Source organism: Mytilus edulis, chromosome 12 (genome assembly GCF_963676685.1).
Source record: "Mytilus edulis chromosome 12, xbMytEdul2.2, whole genome shotgun sequence".
In the NCBI taxonomy this organism is placed as follows: Eukaryota; Metazoa; Mollusca; class Bivalvia; order Mytilida; family Mytilidae; genus Mytilus; species Mytilus edulis.
Genome location: NC_092355.1, coordinates 43801715 through 43817981, shown reverse-complemented (window position 1 = coordinate 43817981; position 16267 = coordinate 43801715). Strand labels below are relative to the sequence as shown.

At 32.2% G+C, this 16267-nt stretch overlaps 1 protein-coding gene across 1 annotated transcript; it reads left to right on the top strand.

Moving 5' to 3' along the window:
• The first annotated feature begins 2642 nt into the window (after positions 1-2642).
• On the top strand, positions 2643-12980 carry LOC139497641 (uncharacterized). Its single transcript, XM_071285871.1, has 6 exons — positions 2643-2986; positions 5028-5185; positions 6977-7118; positions 7743-7919; positions 10910-11077; positions 11809-12980. Exons 1-6 carry the CDS (start codon positions 2704-2706, stop codon positions 12447-12449), a joined length of 1569 nt encoding a protein of 522 aa, XP_071141972.1. The 5' UTR covers positions 2643-2703; the 3' UTR covers positions 12450-12980.
• Positions 12981-16267: the final 3287 nt, after the last annotated feature.

The window sequence follows — 16267 nt, the reverse complement described above, 5'->3', positions numbered from 1 at the left end:
CCCCCACAGAGGTTGAGATTGGTGATGATGTTGAAAGAATTCGTAGAGCCAGGAATAGATATTTACATGGATTATCTATCAATATAACCGAAACAATAATGTCTGATTTCTTTAAAGAATTTACTGAAGTTGCAAAACGAATTGATCAATACTTAAATAAGACTCTAGAATCGTCATTCGAAAAGAAAATAGAGAATTTCCGAACTTGCACCATTGACGAAAACAGGACTAGAGAAGCATTAGAGGCTAAATCGGTTGTAGAAAACCAAGAAGGTAATATTTGATGAAATAAAATCTTTTTTGTATTACTCAATCATTATTTTCTTCGAAGTGTTTGTTGGAATTGTTTCTCTGTTCATATTGAACATTCCAGTTATATTTGCCATGGCGTTTTCTGTTTTTTTATGTTTCGACCAATATATTTCGGAAATCCCCTTTTTTCCCTCTTTATCATTTTATAAAAGTAATATTATATTCCCGTTCAAGTCATCAACATTCAATTATGGATTTAAGATCAAAGACGAAATACAGGTTTTATTCCGTTCACGTATAGATTGTTTTTTTTTTTAGTTTTGAAAATATGTGGTGAATTCTCGATTTTAACTATTATACTTGGTTAAAACAATTTTTAACAATAAATCTAGTGGCATGTGCTGTACAAAAAATCACAGAAATACTGAGCTGAAAATTTAAAAAGGAAAGGCCCTAATCAAATGGGAAAATCAAAATAACCGAACACTCATTAAAACAAAAACAATGCGAAAGACATTTGGATTCGAGTTAACAGTATTTTAATGATGTATAAATTCATTCAGAAGATACATGCTGTTGTCTGCTCTATGGTCGGGTTGTTGTCTCTTTGACACATTCCCCATTTCAATTCTCAATTTTACATTGTGGACAGAAAAGAAACCTGAAATACCGTGTAATCGCCTGAATTTCTTAGAAACGAGATCGGGTGCTATGACTGGGAAAGTTTTTCATGTCATACACGTATCCCATAACCTCGATTCCAGCTGTCTCTTAGCTGAATAAGAGCAGTACTTGTGTAAGGAGCACACCCTATTAATGAAGTGCACAAAGTATTATACTTAAGTAAACGTATACCATGTAACAATATGATCCTTTTACCAGGTACAACTTTTCTAGTTCACCAGCACGATAAAAAGGTAACAGTATATTATAAAAAGGGACTGACAGCATACATAAAACAGCAAATATCATTAACTAGTGAGTATACAAAGTTCATATGATACCATAATATACTAGTAGATAAATGATTAGCCAATCAAACAAACAAATAGCTACATAGCCCCATAAGCTTTGCTGCATAATTATTATTGATATTTGTCTAGATTGTTATTAGCCAAATACTAGCAGCTGAAATTTTTTCGTATTATCGCATTCAAATGGAGAATATTGGTATGTTTAAATTGAGTGTTTAAAATTATAATTCCCTGGAAAAGAGTCGTTCTTTAAGATCTAAATGTCAACTAAAACCATGCATCAGGGAAAATTATATCGCAATTTTATATTGCAAATTATACTGTTATATTGTTTTATATGCTTTCAATGCAAATTGTTATTTTTTTATTTAAATAAATGTTTCGTCATACATGTTATAGGCGTTAGAATTACAATATCATACAAAAAGAAGCAGTACTTGTATGTCTAACTAACGATAATGATTTTTGCCTTGAAAAAGATTATAATTTTCATCGATACACTGTATTGAATGTATATATCAGTATAAAATATATTTTTAATGAATACGTTGTTTTATATATTTGTTATCCTAGATGATGGCGATACTAGTCCATTTGTTTTAATCTTTCCCGAGATTCTAGATCAAGTTGCTGTAGAGAAAGCAAAACTACTGAACGATTTCAAAGACGAAATAAACAAGGGTCAACTTAAATTTGTTTTTGATAGAGCAACAGAGGGAAGTTTACTTTTATACGTCGAAGTCAAAAAGTCATTGTTGGAAAATGATTCGTCCTTTTTAATAGAGATAGGCACGTTTATGGATCGAATTGCAGAGCTTATAGACTTTGGTCCCGATGAAAGCATCCACGTTATAATAACACAACCAAATGGTAAGAATTACGACCAATCAATGTTGCAAAAATAAAATAAGCTATTAATAATCTTGTCATTTGTCTCTTTGTATCCTTATCTAACAGAAACAATAAAATTGAGAATGGAAATGGGGAATGTGTCAAAGAGACAACAACCCGACCAAATAAAAAACAACAGCAGAGGGTCACCAACAGGTCTTCAATGTAGCGAGAAATTCCCGCACCCGGTTGACACGTTACGTGTTTATTCCCCTATGTCTTCTTTTGTTACCCTGATTGTTATCTTTCCAATCAACTTACGAGATATTAACATCAGTAAACTACAATTCACTATTAGATTATGTTGTTATTTGAGTACATGTATCTACGTTTGAAAACATCTCTATTTAATAAGTTATCAAAGGTACCAGGATTATAATTTAATACGCCAGACGCGCGTTTCGTCTTCATAAGACTCGTCAGTGACGCTCAGATCAAAAAAGTTATGAAGCCAAACAAGTACAAATATGAAGAGAATTTAAATCTTTGAAAATTTTTTGAAAAGCCTAACACTATCAACGTCATCATGGTTATCTTCAAATGATTTTTTTTTTCAAATTAAATTGTCGGCAGATTGATACTTAGGATGAGACAAAAATCAATACTAGCACGGGCTCTGTTTTCAGATGAATTATGTGACATTGCAACAGACAGTGATTCTGAAAATGATATGTGCGAAGAAGAACAACACCTGGATCACCACGCATTGGCTGTTTATTTTCGGTTGAAAAAAGAAACAATGACCTCTGAGGAAAATTTTCAAGAAGGAATGAATCAATTTATTGAAACAATTGTAACGATAGTTAATGGAAAGCATTTAACTGAAAAACACGAAACAGATGCCATTGTTGAACCTGGAATTGATCTTGGTACGTTTAGTTTTAATTTATATATCAAAAACATAGCTGTTATAAATCGACGTTTTATCATGTTTTTATCTTATATTATATATGCGTTTTAATTTCGTAGATTGCTATATTTGTAAATAAGAACTTCTAGAAATCATCATGAATTACATTCTATGGTTAATATAAATTAATTTTATAAAACAAATTCAAATATGTAATTAAAAAATAAGAAAACTTTAAAGACGCACGAGAAGCCAATGTATGTGTTTTTAACATTGCTATATAACCGGGAGGTTCGGCTAGCCAGAAAACAAGGTTCATTTATACAAGTGTTCATGCCATGTCCAGGTAGTGTGTTTATTTCGAAATTTAAGTCATATATAATTGAATAACAATTAAGAAGAGCAATTCACTAACACGCTGTACTAAGCGTCAAAGTTTGGATTAATAATACAAAGCTTGGCAATATACAGTTGATACATTATCAAAGATTACCATTAAGAATAAGTCTTTCAGAAGAAAAAAAAATTATTGCTTTCTCCAATAATTCTTTGTAGGCAGAATACAATTACATTATGCACATTTGTGGACACCATGTTTATAACCAAGCTTTGTTTTAGTAATCTAAACTTTTTATACATAGATAAGACACACTTTTCTTTGTGATATCGTTTGCAATTATGCTGGTAAATTATCCACCAGGTCAGTGTTAAAGCATTATACGTCCTCATTCACACTTCATGAAAATAATTGTTTTCTTATATAAAATATCCAGTTTCAAATTTAAGTTCTAATTTAATAAGAATTATTTCAGAACTTTTAAATTTTTTTAAACATTTTGTAAAACTTTTAGTTTTTTGTGTTTGAATGTAATATATGGGTTATTAAATTTGTTGTTTAGTTTTGCAAAAATACAACACATTCTTTTATTGACCTAGCTACTGAAATGATTATTGGTCTTTATGGTTTCAAACAAGAAGAATCTTGTTGTAGCAATACATAATTCACGCAGGAAGAAGCGTTGATTTGATTTAGACGTTTGGCGGGAAAGGCGGTGGTTGAGTCCAAGGGTATGGGGGTTTTCGAGAGGGATTTCTTGTGTTCGGTATCGGGAACATTTAGAGAAAACCCCTATCAAGGGAATAATGAAATCGACCACGGGTATATGAGAGAACGAAAAACGGCATTCAAGGCTGTCAGTTGGCTGTCGATGAGCTGTCATCAAGCAACAGAGCGTACGTCGGATATATTAAGTGCTAGAAGCGCTTTAATATAGAGAGGACACTTTGTACTGGCTACAAAGTGAACGTACAAGTTGATCAGGATTGACATAGCAGACTGTCCCACTGGGAGGACAGGCTGTACCATACCGCACTGTCTGGCAGTGACAGGGTGTCCCACTCTGAGTAAAAGTTGTACCAGTCCGCAATGTCTGGTAGTAACAGACTGTTACACTCGAAGGACAAGTTGTACCAGGCTGCACTGTCTAGTAGTGACAGACTGTCCCAATCGGAGAATAAGCTGTAACAGTCATACTGTCTTTTAGATCTTGAGGACAGGCTGTTTTATTGTATTATATCCAAGTATTGACTGGAACGGACGTTTGGGATATAAGCGCCTGTTTACAAGTTAACTTCTATTTAACCGTTTACATGATAACATTAGATGAAGGAAGTGCCAATTGCTTATTTGATAAATAAAGGGAGAAGAATTTTTTTTTTTTGCAAATAGATTAACAACGTTAACGTACGTAATAAAATATTCCCATGATGAATATCCCAAAACTATTTGGAATGGCCAGGACATGCTACGGGCTTTCAGATTAGCAACAATGGTATTTGGTCTGTTATTAACTCATCTTTAACGTTAAAGATCAACCTGTGTTTTACATGTTTTAAATCAAATTTTGAACTTCGAGCATTGATTTTGTATGACTTTCGACTTATAATATCATAGATGCGCGAAATTTGTCAGAATCTGTTGATAAAAAATATTTCAGAACAAATATCTTTTTTCAGTCTTAATTTCCGATTGCTTCATATGGATTTTTCATTTTTTTAAGCTACTGCGTCAAAGCCTTGTGCGTATGAGTATTCTAAAGAAAAACAATTATCATTACCCGAATTCCACAGAAGGTACAAGGGCAACCTACCACTTCTAGTGATCTTGACAAAGGGATTCAATGGGGAGACAAAGTATGACGATTATGCTAAAGATCAGGTAAAACTTAGACTATATAAAGGGCATATACCGTATCTTAATGTTTGACCATAAGTATTAGTAAGTAAACATTTTAATGTTGTATTTCGCATATAATCAAAAAAGTTGTTTTGATTTATTTAGTTTTCATATATTGTCGAACGTTTTCCGTAAGTTAATATAATTATCGGGCTGTAAAAACTTCATTCTATATTTAAAGACAAATTGAAATAGGTAGTCCAATCTAACTCACGCCCTATACCTCTAGCCAATATAGAATAAAGAAAAACATAGCAATACACACAGTAACACTCTGTTGAAAAGAAATCCGGTCCAATGTCAGAATAGATAACATAAAAAGAACAAAACAACTAAGCAAAATGACAATGATACACACATTAACATCCGTCAGTTGATTTGCGATATATGAGTTTGACTGTCCCTCTATTATCTGTACCCTCTTTAATAAAGGACTGCTAGCAGCTCCAGACCCCAATTCAACTGATAGAAAGATTATGTCTTCATCATATGAAAATCAAGTACAATTCCTCCCGTAAGAGGTTTAGTTGCATACTAATAAGCTTTAAATCTCTATTAACTTAATGGAAATTTACGCTTGTTGTTTAAGATTTATAAACCATACATGATGTTTTACTTTAGTGCTTTGGTGCTTGTAAATATTGTTTCTAATTAATCATACGCTACATAATGTTGCGTTTTATTTGCCTTCAATATTTATTGTCCTTGGAATTTCATCTCTTCCCTTTTACAAACAGTTAGATCTATATAACAATACTGTAAGATTCTGAGAAATTTTGGTTATTTTGTCGTTGGATTGCCGTCTCTTTGACGCATACCCAACATCTCATTTATATTTACACCACATGGCATCAAAATGATAACTGTTACAAGAAACATTAGATGAAAACGATTAACAGCATCACTTAATTAAATAGATTTGTCTTCAAGCTTCAACAAATATGATATAACAGACTATGCCTTCTGATGTACCACAAGTACCATTGAATCTTATAACTGGCTTTTAAATATTTGGCTTTGAGTGCTCCTGATGAAAGTAAATAATGGAGAGAAAAAAAACCAAGTTTGAATGCATGCAATGTGTATAACGTGTTGTTTTCATCTTCTTTTTTTTTATAGATGAAACGGGTTTAACGATTGTAAACCTAACTAAAATTTTCCATTGATATTTATATAAAAGTGATTCTATCTGTCGACATTTTGTTTAAGTTATATCAGTTTCGATAGACAGTAAATTGTACAATGAATACAAGTTTTTATGAACTCTTTACACTAATTTGTAGTTACAAAATTAAAAGTACCCCTTTTACTGCAACAATGCACATGTCGACAAAAAATGCTTCTCCAGTGATGCTCAGGGCTAAACTTTTGAAAACCGAAACCTTAGAAAAAAAAAAGAAGTTTAGCAAGAGAAGGGAAGGAATCAGAGCTGTGCATTAGGGAGATATTCCCTAAGTTTGATAATCTAAAAAACTTTGTAACAGCAAATTTTAATAGAACAATATCCAAATGTTCATGACAGTAGGAAGAGAAATATGTCGATTAAAACATTTAAACAATAAGTAGAACTTGGAAACAGAAGTTAATAAAGTAAATGTAATTCAAAATAAAACCAACGAAAACGTATTACAAAGACATTTACCCAAACACATACAAAAAACGAAACAAAATAAAATAAAATAAACTACACACAATGTTATAACAAGGTGGAATCCTTTGATCATTGGAATAGATCCTTTAAATTGATACAATTTAAATGATTTTTTTCTTTAGATAATTCGTCTCCATCGAACATGCCAGCAGCTTAGAGCTCTAGCCAGACTATCAACGGATGATGGAAATCAAAGAGACGAGTTCCTCAGTATACCTGTTGATGGAAAATATAAGTTCTCTGTTGTGAAAAGTTCGAAGAAAGGTAGTTTTCCATTGTCTGTAAAAAGAAAATTATTCAATGGTGGTGGAGCGTGTAACTGCATTACATCACCAATGAATACTGCAAGAATTACCAGAATGCAGTATCTTCTCTGACACCATAAACAAATGCATTAAAGTAAAATCAGTAATCGCAGAATTCAAAGAATTCAATGAGATGGCAATAAAACTAAACAATACAATAAAAGTAAATGTTAATATGTCATCACGCCGATTGAGCAATACATAACTGTTCTGATATAGCCACTCGAGATAACCCTGAATCGCGAGAGAATTACAGAATAATAAAATATGTTCTATCAACACCAATATCACAAACAACAATAGCTGAGTTACTGATTGAAGACAGTATGTATATTAGTGGAAACTATTTGGAATAATCTTAAGATTTTTCAACTTCACATTCTTTTAGTGAAAGTACAGTTTAAACATAAAAAGCACAAAACATCCATATTTGGTTTCTAAAACAATCCAGCTGAATGTCATCATTTTATAAAACACGTAAAACTAAGGTGAACACTTAAGACTTTTCTGATAGTTTGGAAAAAATGAAATACATGGGCTATTCCTTTAAACAAAATTTAATAAATTAAATATGTCTTCTTAGTGGGAAACCCCCAACTTATGGAAGAAATATTAGCAGAAAATAATTTGCCAGTCCAAGTAAGATACGCAAGCTACAACATAGAACTAAGATCTACTCTGGAAAGTATTAAAGGAGTCAATATACTAATCATGAAGACTTACGTAGAAGATAACATACAAGGGAACTGCTTAGAAGATGGTAATTATTAACTTCTTAAACATTGCTTACTTTAAAGCTAAGATTAAATTTATTGGTTGAAAAATCGAAACACCGTTCACAAAGATAGTTCTGACTTGCGAATGCAACAAGTAGCAGAAACCATTATTGAATCATGCATTTTTGCAATGTACAAAAACGCATACGAAAAGGGGAATTTATAGCAGCAACAACCATTCATTCGAAGTTATTATTTGGTCATAACTGTTATTGGCACACATAAGATATGCAATGATAGCAACAATCTTAATATTTGTGCACGACCTGTGTATTTTACTTTAATTATATTGCTTTTTATGGCTCTTTGTAATATATTTTTTGGCTTTTCGTCGACTTGGTATATATAAAAATAGAAGGTAGGCAGTATTTTCGTACTAATCTCTTTACTAACTGTAATCATATTTTTGGGGAGGCATGTTAGCTCATATATTTCTTGAAACTTTAACGTTCTCGTAATTGATTTTTAATTTTTATTTAGTAACAGTCCTATTATTCCATTGTGTTAAGTTTCAGAAACCATAAAAGAGGGACGAAAGATAATAGAGGGACAGTCAAACTCATAAATAAAAATAAACTTTCAACGCCATGGCTAAAAATGAAAAAGACAAACAGACAAACAATAGTACACATGACACGACTTATAAAACTAAAGAATAAGCAACACGAACCCCACCAAGAACTGGGGTAATCTCAGATGTTTCGGAAGGGTAAGCAGATTCTGCTCCACATGTGGCACCCGGCGTGCTGCTGATGTTGTTACAAATCCGGTAAAAAGTCTAATTCGGTAAGTCATATAATGAAATGGAAGGGGTTTGTAGTAACGCCGTAAAAAACATATCCGATATTATCTGTGAAACGGTTATCCCATAACGGTCAACCAACTCGTGCTGGCGTCCGTAAAATTTAAGAAGGGATGATTTCATAAATAATATTCATTTAACATTGTTAAAAGTATACATGCGATATCGGCTTTGCTCATTGTAGTAGGCCGTACGGGGACCTATATTTGCTAATTTCTGTGTCAGTTGGTCTCTTGCAAAGTATTGTCTTATTGTCTGTCATACCACATCTATTTTTTTACTTATATTGATCGACAAGTAAATAAATTCAACAGGTGTAACTGTTAGCTACTGCTCACTGATGATACCCCCGCCGCAAGTGGATAATGTTAATAGGGTAAAAATATGTAAGTGTTCGGTAAACAGGAAGTTGCCGAGTGATGAATCTGAAAAGGCATCACACAGTATAGCTGACTTATATAAACCCTGAAACCAAATTTCAGAAATCCTGGCATTGTAGTTCCTGAGAAAAATGCGACAAAAATTTTCAACTTGGCCATCATGTGTAAAATGATAGTAGTGTTCGGTAAACAGGAAGTTGTTGATTGATGAATCTGAAAACGCATCACACGGTATAGCTAGCTTATATCAAGTCTGAAACCAAATATCAGAAATCCTGGTAGTGCAGTTCCTGAGAAAAATGTGACGAAAAATTTTCAACTTGGCTATCAGGTGTAAACATGATACAAGTGTCTGGTAAACAGGAAGTTGTCGAGTGATGAATCTGAAAACGCATCACACAGTATAGCTGACTTATATCAAGCCTGAAACCAAATTTCAGAAATCCTGGTAGTGTAGTTCCTGAGAAAAATGTAACGAAAAATATTCATGGGACGGACGGACTGACTGACAGACTGACGGACTGACGGACTGATGGACTGATGGACTGACGGACTGACGGAAGGACAGACAGAGGTTAAATAGTATACCCCCCTTTTTTCAAAGCGGGGGTATAATAAATAATCCAACCTAAAAATAGAGTCCTATTTTTATGACCTGTTTATTTTTGCGGGATTGTTACGTTTTTGTTGATAATAAAGAAACATCAGTCCAATGTTCGTAAAACAACTTGAAATTGATAATTTTTTCAAGTTATTACTGTTTGACTGTATCGTAGCAATACTATGAACTACAAATATCCCATTTAGCCGTAAGATACGGGACAATGTAAAAGTTTCATGAAACTCCATGAAGGTTTGACAAACTTGTTAATGGCTTACATTTTTCAACAGAATGAACTCATATGCTGACACCGACACTGAAACCGACGGAATATAGTTTCGCCATTTCACTTTTTTACGACTTTCGTCGCAGACTCGACAAAATTAAAAAATCACTTAGTCACATATGCCATCAAAATTACAATTGATATCTTTGCGCGTATCTTCAACCAGCTCAGTAAAGTAAATAAATATAAAAATGTAATGTTGTCATTTTAATGTTATATCTAACATTGCTATTAAATCCATCAACTCCTTTACAAACACACAAGTTAGGATCCTTCTTGAAAAATTCATTAAAACTGATGTCAGGGGACTCTTAACAGCTTGTTTGTTGTTATAAATTTTGATGTTGTTTTTATTGTGTATGTTTGATATGTATGTATATATGTTTATTGCGTTAATATATGTTGGTCACAAACTGTAAAGTTTCTACGACAATAAAATATTTGATTTGATTAAAGCGGGCGGTTTGGCATTCCACAATAACAGGTTCAACCCACCATTTGTTTTCTTAAAATGTCCTGTACCAAGTCAGGAAAATGACCATTGTTATATTATAGTTCGTTTCTGTGTGTGTGTTACCGTGTAATGTTGTGTTTCCGTTGTTTCGTAGTTCTCCTCTTATATTTGATGCGTTTCCCTCAGTTTTAGTTTGTAACCCGGATTCGTGTTTTTCTCAATCCATTTATGAATTTCGAACAGCGGTATACTGCTGTTGCCTTTATTCATCACACATGTGAAAATAACACTAATTTAAAAAAAAACTTATTAAACTTACACATTTTTCATTTCATTTGTAGTGTCAGTTATATCAGTACTTTTTTCCTTTGCAGGTGTAAAATCACATATATCAGCACGTTTTCCATTGCAGGTATTTAAATTACTTATATTAGATCTTTTTCCATTACAGGTGTAATATCACCGGTATCAGCACTGGTGGCTCTATGTCCAGATATATCGGTATCTATTATTACTGGATATACACATAAATCTCAGGAAATGTTCCAGGCTAAGCTGAGATCAATGGAGCTTTTTGTACAGAAGAATATCAAATTTCAGGATAACGAAGGTAGTCCAGGTAAACATGTATTAGATTGGTTTAATATACTTAGTAGGAACGATATTTATCTACAGTTATGGATTTCGATATCATAAAATGTTTAATTAATAAATTTATTTGGTATCATGCAAAATTAATAAAAAAAAGGGTTGCAAGATTTAGAACAATGAGGTATCAACCCAACCCAACAAACAGATATATGGATGTCAAAATTCGGTTTACCAACAATGGATAGGTATCGCTATAGTTTGTAAGCTCTAAATTATTGAATACATTATGCAGGACTATCAAAGACCAGCCAACAATTCTTGGCTTCACAAGAACTTCAAGACTCAAAACAAGAAAGATATGTAACAAATGACACCAATGACACGGATTCTGAAATAGAGAGGCACGAGCATGTACGGCGGCATTTTAAAAAATACATGTATATACATTCACATAAAAGAATAAAAACATACAAGCTATTATATATAATTTCTTCGCTATATTCTGAAATAATGTCTGCTTGAAGTTCGAAATGACTGATATTTTCAGAACGACACAAAAAAAAAAAATACTATCACGAAAGTACTAAAGGAGATTTTTCAATTCTTCAACTTTCTACATGTATTAGTTGCCCTTGAAAATTGGTAATACACCATAAATGTTCAAACTGTCAAGTATATATGAATTCATGATACAACAAGTGAATTGTGTGTTAAAGATTACATTTAAAAAGAAGAAAAAAAAACACATTTTTTTTGCAGAACTTACCAAATTTGAAAGAGGTGCGAAAACTACGGGAACAGGAAATGCTGTACCTCCAGATTTACTTCCAAGTGATTACATTCATGGCAATGACTACAATGATGTACCACCAAAGCTAATTCCTAGACAAAAATGTAAAAGTGTAAGGGATGAACAAGACGACATTTATGAAGTCTTACCCGAACCAGATCCTGAGTGGTTACCATCTAGACCTCCAATATATTCCGCAGAAAAAAGACCCCCATTACCAGCGCGGCCGTATGATTCATTAAGTGTAGTTGTAGAGGATCAGAACTATCGTGTGATGCATGCAGACGAAAGTGTGAATTTAGAATCATCTGACAATTATATGTATATCAGAGAAACATGTGCGTCTGACAGTGATTATTGCTCATCCACAAGTAGCTCGTCAGCTGGATCATCCAAGTCTGTTGTCGATGGGAAATCTGTCCAGGAGACACTTGGTATTCTTAAAAAACTTCACCTGTCAAAATATTGTAAGGAATTCGCAGACCAACTAGTCGACAGTGCTGTTCTACAGGAATTGAATGAAGAAATTTTGAGAAAGGATTTCAATTTCATGCATGTTGAAGCGGTCAGACTTATGAAATATGTTAGATCTGGTCACATTCCCAAATAAAGCAACATTCAAACAAACTACTGTAAATTCAGAAACTATTGTGAGGTTTTTATTATTGCTAAAAAAGCGACAGAGTTGTAAACGCAATAATTTAAACTCGCATTTTGAAATATTTTATATTAAATTAAACGGGATTTTTCTCCAAATCGTAAAAATTAAAATCGCATTGAAGTATAAAATGACAAAATTGCAAAAAATAAAAGCACGAAATAATTTCCGAATTTACAGTAATTCATGTGCATATGGTTCAGAGATCATTATTTATTGAGGACTTATCTTACTTAAAAGAAATGATTAATTGAGAACATCATTCTAATGAAATGATGTAATATTTAACATGTTTATTTTTGACTACAATCGTTGCAGATCCACATCACTTAAAGATCAATTAAAGCAGTTCAATACTAATTTAAGATATTCAAGATTAATTAAAGCTATTCAATTTTATTAAAAGCCATTAATGTTTAGGCATGATTCTTCTTACAGTGTTGGTTTCAGTTATTACCAAGGTCATCATGTTGCATTATTTGGAAAAAGTAACCATATCTAAATATTCATTAAAATAGTTCGAAAATAAAATACTTTCAATAGAGCTGAGCTTTATAAATGTCCTTTGAAATGGAAGATATATCCACTACTTCATCGCACTTTTAAAGTATTTATGTTTTTCAATTCTTTTTGGGTCCATTACTAACACATATTTACGACATTTTCGGTCTTTATCTTAATTCATCAGCAAATTGAGCATGTTGAGATAGTATAAGTTATAATTTGGATTGGCAAAATGCGAACCTCAATTATTGAATATTCTAACAATTGAGAATGGAAATGGGGAATGGGTCAAAGCGATAACAACCCGACCATAGAGGAGACAACCACTGAAGGCCACCAATGGGTCTTCAATGTAGCGAGAAATTCCCACACCCGGAGGAATCCTTCGTCTGAGCCCTTAACAAATATGTATACTAGTTAACTGATAATGGACGTCATATCAAACTCCGAATTATATACAAGAAACGAAAATTAAAAATCATACAAGACTAACAAAGACCAGAGGCTCCTGACTTTGGACAGACGCAAAATTGCGGCGGAGTTAAACATGTTTCATGAGATCTCAAGATTTCAAACTACTTTTGTTTGTTTAAATGTTTTAATTCAAGATTGGGTTATTATTTTTAATTTAATCATATTTCCTCTAACATTATTTTATTACAATTTACATCATTCACATCAAATTGTATTGCAGTGTACCAAAATGTTTAAGGAAGTATACACAGCTACGAACATTATACAAATATCAAACACTTAAAAGAGGGACGAATGATACCAAAGGGACAGTCAAACTCATAAATCGAAAATAAACTGAAAACGCCATGGCTAAAATGAAAAAGACAAACTGATAAACGTATTTAATTTTAAACAAATATGAAGAAAAGAAACAAAAATGTTATGTTTTTTTAATGTAATTCTAGATGAAACCTTTATTGATACATTTTAATATGAGGAAACTATGTAAGCATTATACTTTATAGAACAATATGATTTGAACAAATATAGAACATAAAGGAACACGCGAATAAAGTTTCCAGTGGTAATTAGTAGTAACGCCTGCGAATACGGGTTAACAACACCCGGGTTATGGTTTTTTTTAACGATGTGCGTTATCCAGTCAAAATGCGAGAAATATAATATGCCGGGGTAAGTGTAATGTTTGTCTCTATTGTACATGTCAATAAATCAAATCCAAATAAAAAGAAATATATCTGACAAAAAACACATATTAATATGAATTACCGATACTTCATTCTTAACACTTCTGAAAAGTTATAAAATTTATTGCAATATTTGAATCCTCATTAAAGAGTTGACTTATTAGACTGTGTAGGTTTATACAGAATATATGACTAATGAAAAAGAATTAAGGGTTTATGCAAGCTTTTTAAATCGTTCATAGTGTTCAAAGTTGATATATTTCAGTAACAATAGAAAGGAAACATTATTGATAATCAGTCAATTGGCATTTGATACTACATGGTGTTTTATAAAACAGACTTTAGATATGAATAGTTGTCTTAACTCACATATGGCATCCAATTGCTTTTTTTTAATGCATTAGTTCTCAGAAGCTGATATATATTGTAAAGACAGTGTTTGACGTGGATAATTTTCATATATACTAAAAGCAAGGCTACTAGATGGGTTGCTTTTAAATTAAAACTGATTTGTTCTTTCGTAAATAAAGAGTGTGTATACTATTTTTTGTTTATTCTACATTGGCTAGAGGAATAGGTGGCGGATTGAGAACTCACAAAACATGTTTAACACCACCGAATTTTTGCCCCTGGCCCAAGTCAGAAGATCTGGCTTTTAGCCTTGAATGATTTTTAATTATAGTTCATTTATATGTTTTGGAGTTTAGTGTCTATTGTCATTTAACTAGTACACATTTTGGTTAAGGATCCATACTAATTTGAAATTATTTAAAATTTAAGGAATATATCTACATCGTGCAATGATCTGATTTCTTATCCAGATTTGACTTACTTTAGGTCTTTGTGATTTGATTCACACATTTGACTTAAATTTTGGAATTCAAATATTTTGACGTCTCGCATCACCGTATGTCGAAATGCGTCCTGGTGCATTAAAATTTATACCATTTGAATATTTCACGTTATAGGCATACCTCAGAGTCATCCGATTCTCGTTTGACTCTTCACCAACAAAAATATATTGGAACAAATAATAGGAAATGTTTTTACTAGACTATTTCCCCCGTTATAATACTATCTTGCTTTGTTTTTTTTATGCAAATGAACTCATCATAGATACCAGGATTGAAATTATGTATTTGCGATAGACACGTTTCGTCTACAAAAGACTCATCTGTGACGCTCGAATAAAACAAAGTTAAAAAGGCCAAATAAAGTACGAAGTTCAAGAGCGGTGAGGACCAAGATTTCCTAAAGGTTGGTCTCTTTTTCGTACACATTAGTTCAAGTTATATCTTCTACAATATTTACAAATTTTAACATTTTATTGTAGATAAGCAAGACTTCCTTGTTCATATGATAAACTACAAACATTGATAGATGATAGTAAATGATTTGTTGAACTGATTTACAAAATAGATTTCGTTATCGATTTTTACTAAGAGTTCAACGTCTTCGTAAACACAAACATATCAAGAAGTCATTTCAAAATGTTTGTTTTTTGGCAGAGTTATTTTGCCTCAAATGTAAAGAAGATAAAGAAGTAAATCGACGTGTTGTTGTCCCTTATAATACCCTCTTCCTTTTAATTTCTTGATCTCTTTGAAAAAAGGATATAAGAAATTTAAAAGACACGATATCATTACATAATATTTATCTCTGAATTGATCCCTTGATACCTGTAGATATCGTGGTAAAACATTTGATAACAGTTTGTTTACAGTCGCTCTATTAGGTGGATAGAATTTCTACAACTATGGGGAAATTTATATTTGTTTTGTCTATTAATGTGTGTCTCATCGGTGTCTTCGTAAAAACCGGTAAGTAAATAAAAGTGTTATGATTGTCAAATGGTATATAGTTTTGGGAAAATTACAGAATCATTAAAAATAAAACCATAGTCATGCTAGTTAGTATCAACAAAACCAATTTTTATTTGACACTCTGATATTTTAATTGTAAAATTATCATATATATTTTTTTTCTTAACTTTTTTTAGAATGTAATCATTCTTGAAATGCTGTATTCGAAGCGGCTAGACATGCCTTTACTTTCCCCTGTATTTGCCACCTCTTTTAAATAAACTACTAGAACTGTTGTCCTTTG

What these genes read in the sequence shown, in the direction of transcription:
- LOC139497641 (XM_071285871.1), top strand. Translation starts at nt 2,704, where the DNA reads ATGAGACAAAAATCAATACTAGCACGGGCTCTGTTTTCAGATGAATTA. An exon ending in TGTGAAAAGTTCGAAGAAAG is followed by an intron (nt 7,119 to 7,742) that starts GTAGTTTTCCAT and finishes ATGTCTTCTTAG; the next exon opens with TGGGAAACCCCCAACTTATG. An exon ending in GGATAACGAAGGTAGTCCAG is followed by an intron (nt 11,078 to 11,808) that starts GTAAACATGTAT and finishes TTTTTTTTGCAG; the next exon opens with AACTTACCAAATTTGAAAGA.